A 14,090-nucleotide genomic window follows, 5' to 3' on the forward strand; every position below is an offset into this window, starting at 1 on the left:
TCTGCGATATCCAGTGAGAAGTGTTTGAACTCACCGCAGAATGAATGGTTTCTGCGTGATCTAGTGAAAAGCATTCAAATTCTGCACAGAATTCTCTGTTTTAAACAAATCAAACAGCGCTGACGTAGAAAACCAGAAATAGTCAGGATAACTTATAACCATGATGTTATGGCAGACAGTCAAATGTTATTAAATTATTCATTTCAGGGTTTGTACAACCTTTTGAGAGAAGTTCAAGCACTTTTCAATGACTTTCAAGCATTTCACACAACTATTTCCAGCACTTTAAATCTCTAAAATGATCCAGTTTGAATGTTATTTTTAATGGGATGACCAAAATATACTTTGTGGTAAACAAACACTTATGTAAAATTTAAAAAATACATCAAATCACAATTATAACCAGTAGACGGCAGCAGAGGAGCACTTATTGACTTATTAGTCATTCATTTCTATTTTTTCTCTATATTTTGAAATTATAAAATCACTATTATAAAATATCAAATCCTCAAGAAATTAGATTTTGTCAGAGTTTCACTCTTTTTTTTGTGTATGAAGTAAAAAACGTCACAAAGTGCTTTGAGAAACAAACTTTTATTCAATTTGCGACTAAATCACAAATAATCACTTTGTAAGCTTCCCAACTCAAGCTTGGTGCTTTACTGTCAAATGTGTATAAACATGAAATAAACAAGAAATTAACATGTAATATTATTAGTAACTGCACTTATTAATGCAAAACTATAGTAATTTTATGATTAAATGATCTATATTTTAATACTCCCGCACACCACCCCCAGCGCTACCAAATCTGCTCCTGGCGCCACCATCTGTAGAACTTAGTGGCGCTGGTGCCACTGCTCTCAAATGTTAGTCTGGAGCCCTGTATTTAATTTTGGCAGCATATATTGTTTTTTTTATATATAATATTAAAACATTTTGTACATAATATTAAAATATAGTAAAATAATATAATTTTTCATAATTTGTTTTTGATTGTGGTAATTAAGTCCTTTTCATGTATGAATAGTAATTCAAACTTTTTTGTCATAATTTATGCAGTAGAGGTTTAAAATCATTTTGAATGCAGAATGACCATGACAAGTATTTCAAATAATGGTCATGTGAATCTGGCCTGTGAACTTCTCACTCAGTCAAATTTCTTTCTTTCTTTAACAAGTGCACCAGTATAGTCAAGCCCCATGCATCTCTCCATTGTGCTTCTGCTGTCTCTTCTTCCTTCAGGTCATCATGTCTATAGTCGCAGCTCAACCAGAGCTGGAACTCTTTCCCCGCTACCTTCTGTTCCTGCGCCAGCAACCGGCCACACGCAGCCCTCAGTCTAACATCTGGGTCAATATGGGTATGAGCAGCCTGCGAATGTTCCCTCCACATATACCCCGAGGTAACGTAAGCCTGCAGCAAGAGAGAGGCTCCCTCCACCGCCTTGACAACCTCCTCTAATCTCCTAAAACACCCAGCTCGGTCTCACCAAAATTACCTGCCTGGATTACTAAAGAGCCAAATCCTGATGCCAACACCTAAAGTCATCATCTGAGTTCAAAAAACTATAATGTAACTCCATGACAGCTAAATATAAATCCTTGTTGAATACATACAAAAATACATCCGAATATTTAATTTTGTGAAACATAAAAACACCTGTAAGTGATTGTCAAACTCACCGCTGACCTAATAGCCCACTGCTGACCTGACATAATATTCCTTAGTGTTGCGCTCTGAAAGTGGGTAGGCAATAATCTAATTTGTCATGGCTTTGTCTGACTCAGAAGACTGTTTGGTGTGGGTAAAGATGGGCGCTCTCTGATGTCCTGTAATTGTTTGCTTTGCTGTCTTACCAATCTTTTTTTTTTTTTGTCTCCTATGAAATCAATAATTGCTGTACAAATCTTTTTAATAAGATTGGACTAATTAAAAAAAAATTGCCTTGATTTTTATTTAAATCACCCAGACTAATGAATTGATGAATGATCCCTTTCTTGCTGCTACCTTACAACTAATCCTCAGTCTGTCAATCAGTTACTGGGGCTGTGTGTGTTATATATTGATCTGTGTGCTCCTTGTGACTGGTTGATTTAATAGCATGCATATTAGGATATATGGATTGGCTGAAACTTTACATTTCTCATTATTGCATCAAAATGAAATCATAAAAGTTTTACTTGACTAACTTAGCACAGTAGGTTAAATTAAGTTTACATTCTCAGTGACTTAAAGTTAGTTTTTGAATATATAACAACACAGCAGGGTGGAAAAGCTCTAAAGGATTGTATTTAAATTTTTATTGCATGTGACAAAGAGAATGCTAAAGGCTGCTTCATTCCCAAATCAGGAAACGTTCCTTCTCCGAACGCCCCTCTGAAGCGAGTGCTGGCATACACAGGCTGTTTCAGCAGGATGGGCACCATTAAAGACATTCATGAGTACCTGTCCCAGAGGTTACGCATCAAAGAAGAGGACATGCGCCTCTGGCTCTACAACAGTGAGGTGGGGACCTCCTTAACAGATACTGAAGAAACTCTGATCAAAGACATTCATATGCAAATCTGCCCTCATTATAAAGATACCGATGTCACCTCACAGCATTGAACTGGGAGGAAATGTTACAAAATGTTAATTCCTATGTTCACATATTTTAAAATTTAAACCAGAATGTTTGGATGGAGCATCTCAATGGATTGTCCTTTTAAAATAAATAAATAAATAGCCACTGGTGGTATTAGGGGGAGGAGGAATCTATTTCTAGAGAGCATTTGATTTGACAAAAATCTGTGCAGGATGAGTCATCGATAATTTTCTCAATAATTAAGGGTAACATATACATTACCATTCTAAAGTTTGGAGTCAGTAAGAATTTTTTTTAAATGTTTTTAAAAGAAGTCTCTTCTCACCAAGGCTGCATTTATTGCATAATACAATAAAAACAATAATACTGTGAAATGTTTTAATTTAAAGTAACTGATCTTTATTTTTATATATTTTCAAAAGTTATTTATTCCTAATAGACCTAAAACTACAAGCCACAAAACTCAAATTTTAATTGAGGTCTTTAATAATTCATGATACATGCATTATATTGTATACTAATGTTGTTTATATTGTCTTTTTATCAGAATTACCTCACTCTCCTGGACGATGAAGATCACACTTTAGAAAGTTTGAAAATTCAAGATGAACAGCACTTAGTCATTGAGGGTATGTCTGTGACATATATCTGTCTTAATTAAAGTTTTATCTCATTTCACATTTGCTGAGCTGTGTGGATTAAACTGCAAAGCATGCTTGGCTGTACTGATAGAAAAGGAAAAATGACAAATATGTCTTTCCCTCTCTCCAGTTCGAAACAAAGATATGAGCTGGCCAGAGGAAATGTCTTTCATTGCAAACAGCAGCAAAATCGACAGACACAAAGGTAATGTCAGAGGTCTTGGAAAGTGATGGAAAAATCTATGCAAATTGGAGGCTGGCCAAGCCATCTATCTACAAATGTCAAAATGTTTATCTGAGTATGACCTTGCCTAGATGGCACTACAGTGCAATTCTTTAGGCCGGTTTCTTGTATCAAAGCACATATCAAGTAGATTATTAACACAGGGCTGCAAGCAGCAAGAGTCCTAGAAGCAATTACATAAAGCAATATAAAAGTCATATCAAGACAGACATCAGCTGTGACATTTAAAGACTCACAATGTTGCCATCGAACTCTATGAAATACTGAATAATTGGACTTTCTTGGAGATAGTACTCAAGTTGTTGTGCCAGTGAAGTTTAAATTTAATCAAACCTTCAGTCTATTATAATTGTGTATAAATTTTGCTGTTTCTCTTGCAGTTCCTACCAAGAAAGGTGCCACAGGTTTGAGTAACCTGGGAAACACATGCTTCATGAACTCCAGTATTCAGTGTGTAAGCAATACCAAGCCCCTCACTGAGTACTTTATCTCAGGGCGACACCTTTATGAGCTTAACAGGTACAGAGACTTGGTCAGTGCCTTTTTTTTTTTTTTACTCAAACCACTTGTAACTACTAAGTTAATGTGTAGTCACATTTACCGTTGCTTTTTCAAATTTTGTGTCGGGAGTTTTGTGCGGGGCTAAGAAGATCCCCATGCAGATTTTGCTTACGTTCGAGTTGGCCACACAATGTTGATCAGCAGAAAACTGCTTGGTTTTAAAGTGGCTTCTGTGATATCTGCCATACCACTTGACCAGTGAGCTGTGTCTTGCCTTGACAGAACCAATCCAATAGGAATGCGTGGTCACATGGCCAAATGCTATGGTGATTTGGTACAGGAACTCTGGAGCGGCACCCAGAAGAACGTTGCACCTCTGAAACTCAGAGTGAGTTTTTAACATCTCTATAATCATGAGCATCAAACCTAAATGTTTCCATTAAAATTCTTATGCCATTTTTTAAAAACATTTTTGTAGTGGACGATAGCAAAGTATGCACCAAGATTCAACGGCTTCCAGCAGCAAGACTCACAGGAGCTTTTGGCCTTCCTGTTGGATGGGCTTCACGAAGACTTGAATCGTGTGCATGAGAAGCCATACGTGGAGCTCAAGGACAGCGATGGACGGCCAGATCATGAAGTGGCAACAGAGGTCAGTGTCAAACTACTGTTTTTCAGCCCCTGGCAGGCTCAACACATCAGCTAAGCACTCCTAAATGAACTTAAATGGGCACACTGATGATACGCTAATGGGAAGTCGTTTCTTCACCCTGAGGACAATTACGTGTTTCTCGTTGCAGGCCTGGGAAAACCATTTGCGGAGAAATCGTTCTATTGTGGTCGACCTCTTCCATGGGCAGCTCAGGTCCCAGGTGAAGTGCAAGACCTGTGGCCATATCAGTGCCCGCTTCGATCCCTTTAACTTCCTGTCGCTGCCGCTTCCCATGGACAGCTCCATGCACTTAGAAATCACAGGTGAAGCCAAGCAGAGAGAAAACATAAACACTTTAAAATCCATCAGCAGATCCGCCAGTCTTACATAAAAGCTTTTTTGACTTGCAGTTATCAAACTTGACGGCTCCACTCCGGTGCGGTACGGGCTCCGTCTCAACATAGATGAGAAGTACATGGGCCTGAAGAAACAGCTGAGTGAGCTGTGCAGCCTGAAACCTGAGCAGATTCTACTGGCTGAGGTTCACACATCCAACATCAAGGTCAGCTCAACTCGCCACATCAGACATTGCTGTTGATGCAATCCATGTGGTCTGGCTTTTAAGCAAATGCTTGTCTTTGGTCTAGAACTTTCCTCAAGACAATCAGAAGGTTCGACACTCTGTGAATGGCTTTCTCTGTGCATTTGAGATCCCTGTGCCTGGCTCGCCCACCTCAGTCACCTCTCCAATGATAACAGGTAAAAGATTGATTGCAACTATCTTTTTCCTTAAAGGAATAGTTCACCCAAAAATGAAAATTTGCTGAAAATGTACTCACCAACAGGTAGTCCAACATGTAGATGAGTTTGTTTCTTCATCGAAATTTAGCATTATATCACTTGTTCACTAATGGATCCTCTGCAGTGAATTGGAGCCGTCAGAATGAGAGTCCAAACAGCTGATAAAAACATCACAGTAATCCACAAGTAATTCACACGACTCCAGTCCATCAATTAATGTCTTCTGAAGTTAAAAGCTGCACCCATTCACTGCAGAGGATCCATTGGTCATGTAAAGTGATGTAATGCTGAATTTCTCCAAATGCGTTCAGATGAAGAAACAAACTCTGGCCTGGACTAAGGGGGAGTAAGTTAAAAGCTCATTTTCATTTTTGGGTCAACTATTTCTTTAAAAGACAAGATTTGATTTACCATGGACAGTCTTATTTGTCATTGACCCATAAACGTCCCCTTTAGAAAAAACACCTATGGCCAATGGGACAGCAGGGAACAATAACATTGGAAAGACTGGCCTGATTCCTAATGGCATGCCCAGCACAGTGGTCCCCTGCACACCAGAGAAGCCCCTCGCCAATGGTATTCCTAATGGCCATGCCGTGCCCATGCAAGACAGCCCCTTTATCGGCTACATCATTGCCATGCACAGAAAGATGGTGAGATTAACTGATATATTCACTGTTAGACTTCACATGATGGTCGTAAGCATCCTAAGTGCAAGGTCTGTCCCCTCAGATGCGGACAGAGCTGTACTTCCTGTCCTCTCAGAAGAACAGGCCCAGTCTGTTCGGTATGCCGCTGGTTGTGCCCTGTACAGTTCACACGTGTAAGAAGGACCTGTATGATGCTGTGTGGATCCAGGTTTCCCGACTTGCCAGCCCTCTGCCCCCACAGGAAGCCAGCAACCACGCTCAAGACTGGTCAGTGGCATCTGCAGCTCACAAGGATTATGTTGATGATTAGTTTGGAATTTTTTTTTTTTTTTTTTTTTTGCCAAAACATTTTAAGAAAATTTAAGGTCAGTAAGATTTTTTTATGTTCTTGATAGAAGTAAAACTGTAATATTGTGAAATATTATTACAATGTAAAATAACTGTTTCTATTTTAATATATTTTTGTAATTTGTAATTTATTCCTGTGATGTCAAAGCTGCATTTTCAGCAGCCATTACTCTGGTCTTTAGTGTCACATGATCCTTAAGAAATGATTCTAATATGCAGATTTGGTTCTCAAGAAACATTTCTTCTTCTTCTTATGATTATTATTGTTGAAAGAGTTTTGCTGTGTAATATTTTCACGGTAAGCATGATACCTTTTTCAGGATTCTTTGATGAATGAAAAGTTCAATAGAAAGTATATAAAATATAGCAATAGAGTATAAATGTTACAAAATATTGTCATTTTTAATCAATGTAATGTGTCACTGCTGAATAAAAGTAGTAATTTATTTAAAACAAACAAAAAAAATCTTACTGACCCCAAACTTTTGAAAGGTAGTGTATATTATCATAATAAAATGCACTAAAAGTTGTTAGATTTTGAATGCAGTCATTTCCCAATCCCATTTCCCCTCACAATTATTTCCTGTCTCCTCTCTATTGTCTCTGTCAGTAGAAAGTAGTAAAAAGCCCTCTAAAACATCAGGTGACAAATAAATGTCTGAGACCACTTGTGAAATTGCTTCTATTTTGCAAACTGTTTATTTCTAGGTTTCAACTTCCCAGATTTTCAGTGTGGTCTCTCTACATGTGTACAGTAGATGTCCTCGCTCAGTTATGTGACATGTCATACTCTATTCCAGTGATGACAGTATGGGCTACCAGTACCCCTTCACTCTGCGAGTGGTGCAGAAAGATGGTAATTCCTGTGCTTGGTGTCCTTGGTACAGGTAAGGCATTTAAGTTCAGCGGTTGTGCATGCACATATCTCATACTGCAGCGTGGGTTGTCATGACTGACAAGGGTTGTCTGTGACTTTGCCAGGTTCTGCAGAGGCTGCACTGTGGACTGTAATGAAGACAGAGCGTCATTGGGGGATGCCTACATTGCTGTAGACTGGGACCCCACCGCCCTGCACCTTCGTTACCAGACCTCTCAGGAAAGGGTGAGTGCTATAAGGATGCTGTAAGTGTGCTATAAGTATTTCAGTCAGTTCAAGTTTTGTCCCTGTGTGAAGGGTGAAGTCTTTATGTTACTGGATTCAGTCTGACGATGCACTGCAGGACTTAATATATCCCTTAAGCCCAGGACAAAACGAGCTGACGGTCGGCCGCCGGGCAATGTCGGGTGGTTTTTGAGCACCGGTTGGCATTAGTTTATTCAGTGTGTTCCACAAAGTTGGCTCTAGTCAGACGCTGACAGCTGTATTCGGCCGATTCTGCATGTCAAATCAGCAGCAGAGCTTGTTGGTGAGAAAGAGAACTCTGATTGGCTATTCAGCTTAGCGAATGAGTGCACGAGAAAAACGGAACTGATGAAAGCAAAGCAATGACGGAGAAAAGAGGGAATGCACAGACACTTGATCTCATTCTATCTGTTTCTTTCTTTATCCACAAGACAACGGACCCAAGAGCTGACAATGCCAGTGCCATTTGCAGCTTAGCAGACATGATTGAAAAAAAGCTACACGAATCCATTAATAATAAGCATGCCTGGTGTAAACAATGGTAAAAGCGCTGCATGCTTTGTATATCCATAGTTCTAGCTATTCAGGTTTCCCTGTTTGAATGCCGAATACAGACTGCTGCCACCTGCTGGTATGGCAGAGTTAAGTTCTTTCATGCAAGCGCAGAGCGTACATGCTAGTTGGCCATCGACTGTAGTCTGTGTCCAGTGTGTTCTAGTGCAACTTTTTTTTTGCCCCAATGCAGGCGATGCGAGACAATACGAGGCGATGCCATAGTCGGCTTTCCTCAGCGCTAGTTCTTTGTCGTCGGTTTAGTGTGTCCCTACCCTTAATGATTACTCTGCCAATGCTGGCGTTCCCTGTGAGGAGATTCACTTCCATCTCACATCACAGCTGAGAAATCCATTAAAAGCATATTGTATGATTAATTGTTTTCTGGGTCTGCTTCTTATTTTACCTTGAGCAAAAGTCCCTGATAAGCCTTGAACTGCTAATTATGATCTGTTATTACTATTTGCAAAAGACACGTTCTGAAGGCAAAAGCTCCTGCAATGTCATAGTAAATCGGTTGTTTAAAATTTCGAGATGACAGAATGAAATCCATGGTTTTTGCACTTGTTATGGTACATTTGAGACTAGAACTGTCCGTTTTATTACTTACAAAAAAGTCTGTAAATACAAATCTTTAATTGTACCTTCAAAAGAAATGCCTTGAAATATAATTACAAATTAATTCCTAGTTGCATAATTATTCAAATCTTTTAAAGAATCTATTTTTGTAGTCCAGACCTCTTAGTGTTTCTGAGTAGTTATAATTTCATTCTGTTAATGTGTGTCGGGTAATTAATTGCTAATGTTTGTGTGGGCAGATAGTGGAAGAGCATCCCAGCGTTGAGCAGAGTCGGCGCGCTCAGGCAGAGCCCATCAGTCTAGACAGCTGTCTGAAAGCCTTCACCAGTGAAGAAGAGCTGGGAGAGGATGAGCTCTATTACTGCTCCAAGTGTAAGACCCACCGCCTGGCCACCAAGAAGCTGGACCTCTGGAGGCTGCCTCCTGTACTGGTCAGAAACACAAATGATTTCCATTTCCTCTTTTTCTGTAGGAATAAAAATACTGCATGACTCTTAAACTTGAATTATTATGCATCATTGCAAGTTGCCCTTTGTAATATATGGGTGAAATATTTTTTTTGTATCCTTTCAGATTGTTCATTTGAAACGCTTCCAGTTTGTCAATGGTCGCTGGATTAAGTCTCAGAAGATTGTGAAGTTTCCACGTGAGAGCTTTGACCCCGGTGCGTTTCTGGCCCCACGGGAGGTTGCTCAAAGCATGGGCAGCCTGCAGAGTGAATCCCTGGTAGAGGAGCTCCAGAGGCTGGAGAGAGGAGACTCTTCTGTGTCCTCCGTCTCCACTACTACAGTGGCCAGTCCTCCCACTTCTGGCAGAGGTCTGTTTCTCTCTCTCTTTTCTCTTTTTGCAGACCTTTTGAATCATGAGACATGAGATTCTTTAATCGTTGCATTGTTGTTTCAGGCACCCCGTGCTCCATCAGGAGGGTGGGCAGCCCACTGAGCAAAAACAGCAGCCCTGGCAGCAGCCCCAGGAATACAGGGCGGAAACAGGGGCGTCTGCGTCTTCCCCAGCTGGGCAGTCGACATCGACTCTGCAACAGCAAAGAAAACCTGGATGCCTGTAGCAGCAGCAAGGAGAGCGAGACCGAGTTGGAGCAGGGCACAGTGACGGATGGGGAGAATCAGATGCCATCTGATGCAAATGCACAAGACACCTGGTCACTGGACGCCTCAAGCAATGACTGTGATGTCATCATGGTGAATGGATTGGGACAAGAGAGCAGTCAGAGTAACGGACACTCGGACGTCAGCACAGACCTGGACACCCCTCACCAAAGAAATGACATCTGCCTGGAAACCCTGTACAATTTATATGCAATCTCAGTAAGTGATTCTTGTCTACATGTTTTGTTGTGTAATGATTGCTTTTGTGAACAGCTTCTCTGACACTGTGATTATTGTTTTTCTTTCAGTGCCATTCAGGAATAATGGGAGGGGGGCACTATGTGACTTATGCCAAAAACCCCAAAGAAAAATGGTACTGTTACAACGACAGCAGCTGCAAGGTAAGATCTCGACTCTCTTTATTTTTTCACATCTCAGTTGTTTCCATTATTTTGCATTCTTATTGCACAGAGATAAAATATATATCTACAAAAATAGAAAATGCTTCAACGAAGTAGAGATATCAAAACTATCAGTACTTTGCTGTTAAGTTGATACTAAAATAATCAAAAAGCACTACAACCTTTCTACAGTATCTGTCGTAGTAATTACCAACTGAATTTGGAAAGCTTAACATTAAATTTCATTTAATTGAGATAAATGTTATTTAAAATATTAAATTCAATTCAATTAAAATAGTTTGTTTAATATAAGTACTGTGGTATCAACATTGGATTTATATTCCTGAAATGTCCCTTGCATTGGTGTTGAATATTGAAAAAAATAAAATATTATGGTATTTATTGTAAGTATTATGGTATCCACATTGGATTCATATTTCTGAAATTTCGTTTGCACTGGTGTTGACTACTGAAACTGCTGAAAAATTAAATAAAAAAATGTAATTAGTGTTGAATATTGCAAAATAAAAATAATAAAATAAGATAAAAAAATAATGTGTTCAGTATAAGTACTGTGGTGTTAACACTGACATTTATATTTCTGAAATTTCAAAAGTTGACTACTGGAAGTCTGGTTTCGTGACAACACTACGAGAAGTATTGCGCAACACCTAAAACAAACTGTTTCTTGTTGTCTTCAGGAAGTTCAGTCGGACGAGATTGACACAGATTCGGCCTACATCCTGTTCTATGAGCAACAGGGAGTGGACTACTCACAGTTTCTGCCAAAAACAGAGGGCAAAAAGATGGCAGACACCACTAGCATGGACGAAGACTTTGAATCTGACTACAAGAAGTACTGTGTGCTGCAGTGATGCCATGCTCTTCCACATCAAAGACACTGGGGCTGTCAGTACGCCAGTGCAATGACAACTGAAACGGCAGCGTCGCCCCAGAGGACCATCATTTGTGAAAGCACAAAATATCAGTTAGCCGACAGGCGCAAGACCACCGCTGACTGCGCTTTCAGAATAGAGGTACCTGACACTTCAGATACACGAGGGAGAGGGTGAATGAGTGAATCACAGAGAACTGTAGCAATCATGTGATTGTTGCCAAGCAAACAAATAACTGTTAGCCAATCCCTTGATATCACCATTACAAGACAGACAAAACTGCTCTTTCACATGCCAGCCCACACCGGTGAATCCAAAAATCACGTAACAAGAGCTCATGCTTCTATATTGCTAATATTCAGAATGCTAATTGACAGAACAGGTTGTTTTAATTAGGAAATTGACGGTGAAGATGGCATTGGTATCAATTATAGAGGTTTCTCTAAAGCTTTTGTTGGCTTAGTTTTGTCATAGTTGATTTTTGTTTCTTCTTCAGTAAGTTCCATACACTACCTCACATCTTTCGCAGTTGGCCAACTGTTCATAGAAAATCAGAGTGACAGTATTATATCACCTGAGGGCAGTTAAAATTACTTCTACTTTATATACAAAAATCACTTTCCAAAAAAAGTTGCTTTTTTTTATTTAATAAACAAAACAAAACAACGTTTCTACTAATTAATTAAATATCCTCCCACTCCTCCGCTGCCAAATTATGCACATACTATTTTTGTTGATTTTAGTTTTAAATCTTATTTAAGATGGTTACTTTCAGGCTTCGTTTCTCTTTAGAAGAGTTAATGTATTACTCTCCTTATTATTTTTTTATAAATTTATTTTTATCACTGATTGTTTTTAATGCAATTGTTCACCTTGCCTAAACGCATTCGCTTACAGCTTTAGTCTCAGCTGTCTGATCAAACCACGTCCTCTCAACAAATGCACAGCTTTTTACAAGTTTTCCTGTTACCACTGTATTTTTTGCTTAGTAAAATACTGTTGACCACAGAGACTAAAAACAGCAACCAGATACATATCTAAACAATGTTTTCTTACCAGAGAGACTGCATGTCCAAGCCAAAGTGTTCAACTGGTCACGTACATAGTTTACGGGAAGCATTGCATACTGTTAGATGAGAGCATAAGAGGTATGTTGTGTGAACAGTATTAGCACGGAGAAATATTTCACAGCCTTTGCTTTTAGAGAACAGCATTCTCACTAAACTGCTGAACGTTCTGGATGTCTGTGTCGGAGGGTGTTCCAGGTTATTAGTAGCATTTCTTAAGTGACTCTTGATAAGAGAGCCCATCTTAATTAGCACTGTGAAAAGATGAATTAAATATTGAACGGCTCTTATTTTTCAGCAACTCATCAACTGAATGAGCTCCTCCTGTGAGGGTACGTTAAACCCTTGGAAATCATCGGGAATCATTCGCAAACATCCATTTTGCTGCTGTACTTTTCAGATTTCCATGTCATGGATATTCAAACTAAATATTTGCCATCAAAGAAAGGTTTATCCCTGTTGAAAAAGAAATGTTTGTGAAATAAACACAGCTGCATTACTGTAATCATAATGAGTAATGCAAATATGATATATGGACTGTAAAAATTTTTTAGGTATTTTAATGTTAAAATAAAAATAGATATCCAACATCCAAAATCAAAATATAATTTCACTATTCTCCAATTAAAATTTGACTTTTTTTGCGCAATTACAATTACAGTAACAAATGTTTCTGAAACCACAAACATGTTTTAAACATTCACTGATTTTTTTTCTCTCTTTTTTTTTTATACAGGGATAATTTATTAAAATGGCAAAATTATCTCTTTTCAAGTAGTGCAATCAACTACTGATGTGTGTCTTTGTCCATGTTGTTAGTCCTAATTTTGTTAAATTAATTTTGATGAACTGCTAGAGATGTATTAATTTAATGAACTTGATTTTGTAAAGTGTTGTTTAAAGAATCAAATTGACATTGCACTGACAAATGTACATAAATGTTTTGTAAATACGCCAATGAAAATGATGTATTTGAAAATGAACTGTACAAATGTACTTGTAGTTGTATATGGAGTGATACTGTTGATCTGTAACAATTATTCAAGAAACAAATTAAATGCAGCCAAATGCAAGTTCTTCTCATCTGTGTTTATTTGCTGGCCAATGATGTGAGGTGTTTCCTTCAGCAGCAAAGAGGAAACCACACGCCTCCCTCTGTAGGGCTCTATAGAGTCCACTGCCATCAGTCAGGCCTACTTCCTTGAATTCAAGCCACATTTGACATTTAAACTAACCTTTTGTAGGACCCTTCCACTTGCCTGACACAATATTTTCCTGCAAGACTTTTTCCCTTGAATGAAATATACAAATTAAGCTACTGAGAATCACCTCAAGACCTTTTTGCGCATTGTGGGTTGAACAGTTTCACACTTTATAAATTTGGAGACTAGCATGCTGTAGTCAGGAAGTGTGTCGACCCGCATGTTGTGCTACTTATAGAATTCTGCTCTAAACCACAGGCACTGAAGAATTGTGGCTTATTGTTCTGAAGAGCACCTTAGCCTCAGTGGTCTTCATGCATGCTCGCACAGTATTGTCCCATGCGGAAGAAGGTTAGACAATGGGGTGCATTGCATAATGAGTTCAACCTGGGGACCTGCTATTTTTATTGTCTTTTCTACAAGGTGACAAAACATCTTTAACACGCTTGCTTTTCAGGTCTTGCATTTGAACATATAACGTCGCCTGGTAATTTCATTTAAAACTAATAACATTTTTCTTGCATCTTTCTCTTTTTCAGTTCCGATGAAACATCTCATTCAGATTTTTTAAAAAGCATGTGATGCTTTTGATGTTATTATGGCAAATAACGGTTCACCTCATTCAAACCAGACCAGTAAGTTGTTTTTGTTTTTTTCCAATGGCTACTATATTATATATATATATGTGTGTGTGTGTGTGTGTGTGTGTGTGTGTGTGTGTGTGTGTGTGTGTGTGGGTG

At 38.8% G+C, this 14,090-nt stretch overlaps 1 protein-coding gene and 1 long non-coding RNA gene across 5 annotated transcripts in view; both read left to right on the forward strand.

Annotated features, from left to right (window-relative positions):
• LOC107690434 (ubiquitin carboxyl-terminal hydrolase 32-like) overlaps window positions 1-13,221 on the forward strand; it is a 55,824-nt gene extending 42,603 nt beyond the window's left edge. For 3 of the 4 annotated variants that reach the window (XM_016488771.1, XM_016488773.1, XM_016488774.1), the window contains 19 exons: window positions 1,246-1,405; window positions 2,354-2,508; window positions 3,135-3,216; window positions 3,359-3,433; window positions 3,853-3,991; window positions 4,256-4,361; window positions 4,452-4,625; window positions 4,774-4,948; window positions 5,036-5,187; window positions 5,273-5,384; window positions 5,883-6,079; window positions 6,159-6,343; window positions 7,225-7,311; window positions 7,406-7,526; window positions 8,918-9,109; window positions 9,252-9,495; window positions 9,582-10,003; window positions 10,093-10,185; window positions 10,887-13,221. In XM_016488771.1, the coding sequence (XP_016344257.1) occupies window positions 1,246-1,405; window positions 2,354-2,508; window positions 3,135-3,216; window positions 3,359-3,433; window positions 3,853-3,991; window positions 4,256-4,361; window positions 4,452-4,625; window positions 4,774-4,948; window positions 5,036-5,187; window positions 5,273-5,384; window positions 5,883-6,079; window positions 6,159-6,343; window positions 7,225-7,311; window positions 7,406-7,526; window positions 8,918-9,109; window positions 9,252-9,495; window positions 9,582-10,003; window positions 10,093-10,185; window positions 10,887-11,060 (3,045 nt within the window). In that variant the 3' untranslated portion in view covers window positions 11,061-13,221. The remainder of the gene's footprint in view (window positions 1-1,245; window positions 1,406-2,353; window positions 2,509-3,134; window positions 3,217-3,358; window positions 3,434-3,852; window positions 3,992-4,255; window positions 4,362-4,451; window positions 4,626-4,773; window positions 4,949-5,035; window positions 5,188-5,272; window positions 5,385-5,882; window positions 6,080-6,158; window positions 6,344-7,224; window positions 7,312-7,405; window positions 7,527-8,917; window positions 9,110-9,251; window positions 9,496-9,581; window positions 10,004-10,092; window positions 10,186-10,886) is intronic. The other variant, XM_016488772.1, reaches the window with a different exon arrangement.
• A 470-nt stretch (window positions 13,222-13,691) lies between these two features.
• LOC107690435 (uncharacterized) overlaps window positions 13,692-14,090 on the forward strand; it is a 1,256-nt gene continuing 857 nt past the window's right edge. The window contains exons 1-2 of the long non-coding RNA XR_001634440.1: window positions 13,692-13,773; window positions 13,890-13,985. This is a non-coding gene — a long non-coding RNA (uncharacterized LOC107690435). The remainder of the gene's footprint in view (window positions 13,774-13,889; window positions 13,986-14,090) is intronic.

The sequence above is a fragment of the Sinocyclocheilus anshuiensis genome, unplaced genomic scaffold, assembly GCF_001515605.1.
Source record: "Sinocyclocheilus anshuiensis isolate Anshui unplaced genomic scaffold, SAMN03320099.WGS_v1.1 scaffold1455, whole genome shotgun sequence".
NCBI classification, from domain to species: domain Eukaryota; kingdom Metazoa; phylum Chordata; class Actinopteri; order Cypriniformes; family Cyprinidae; genus Sinocyclocheilus; species Sinocyclocheilus anshuiensis.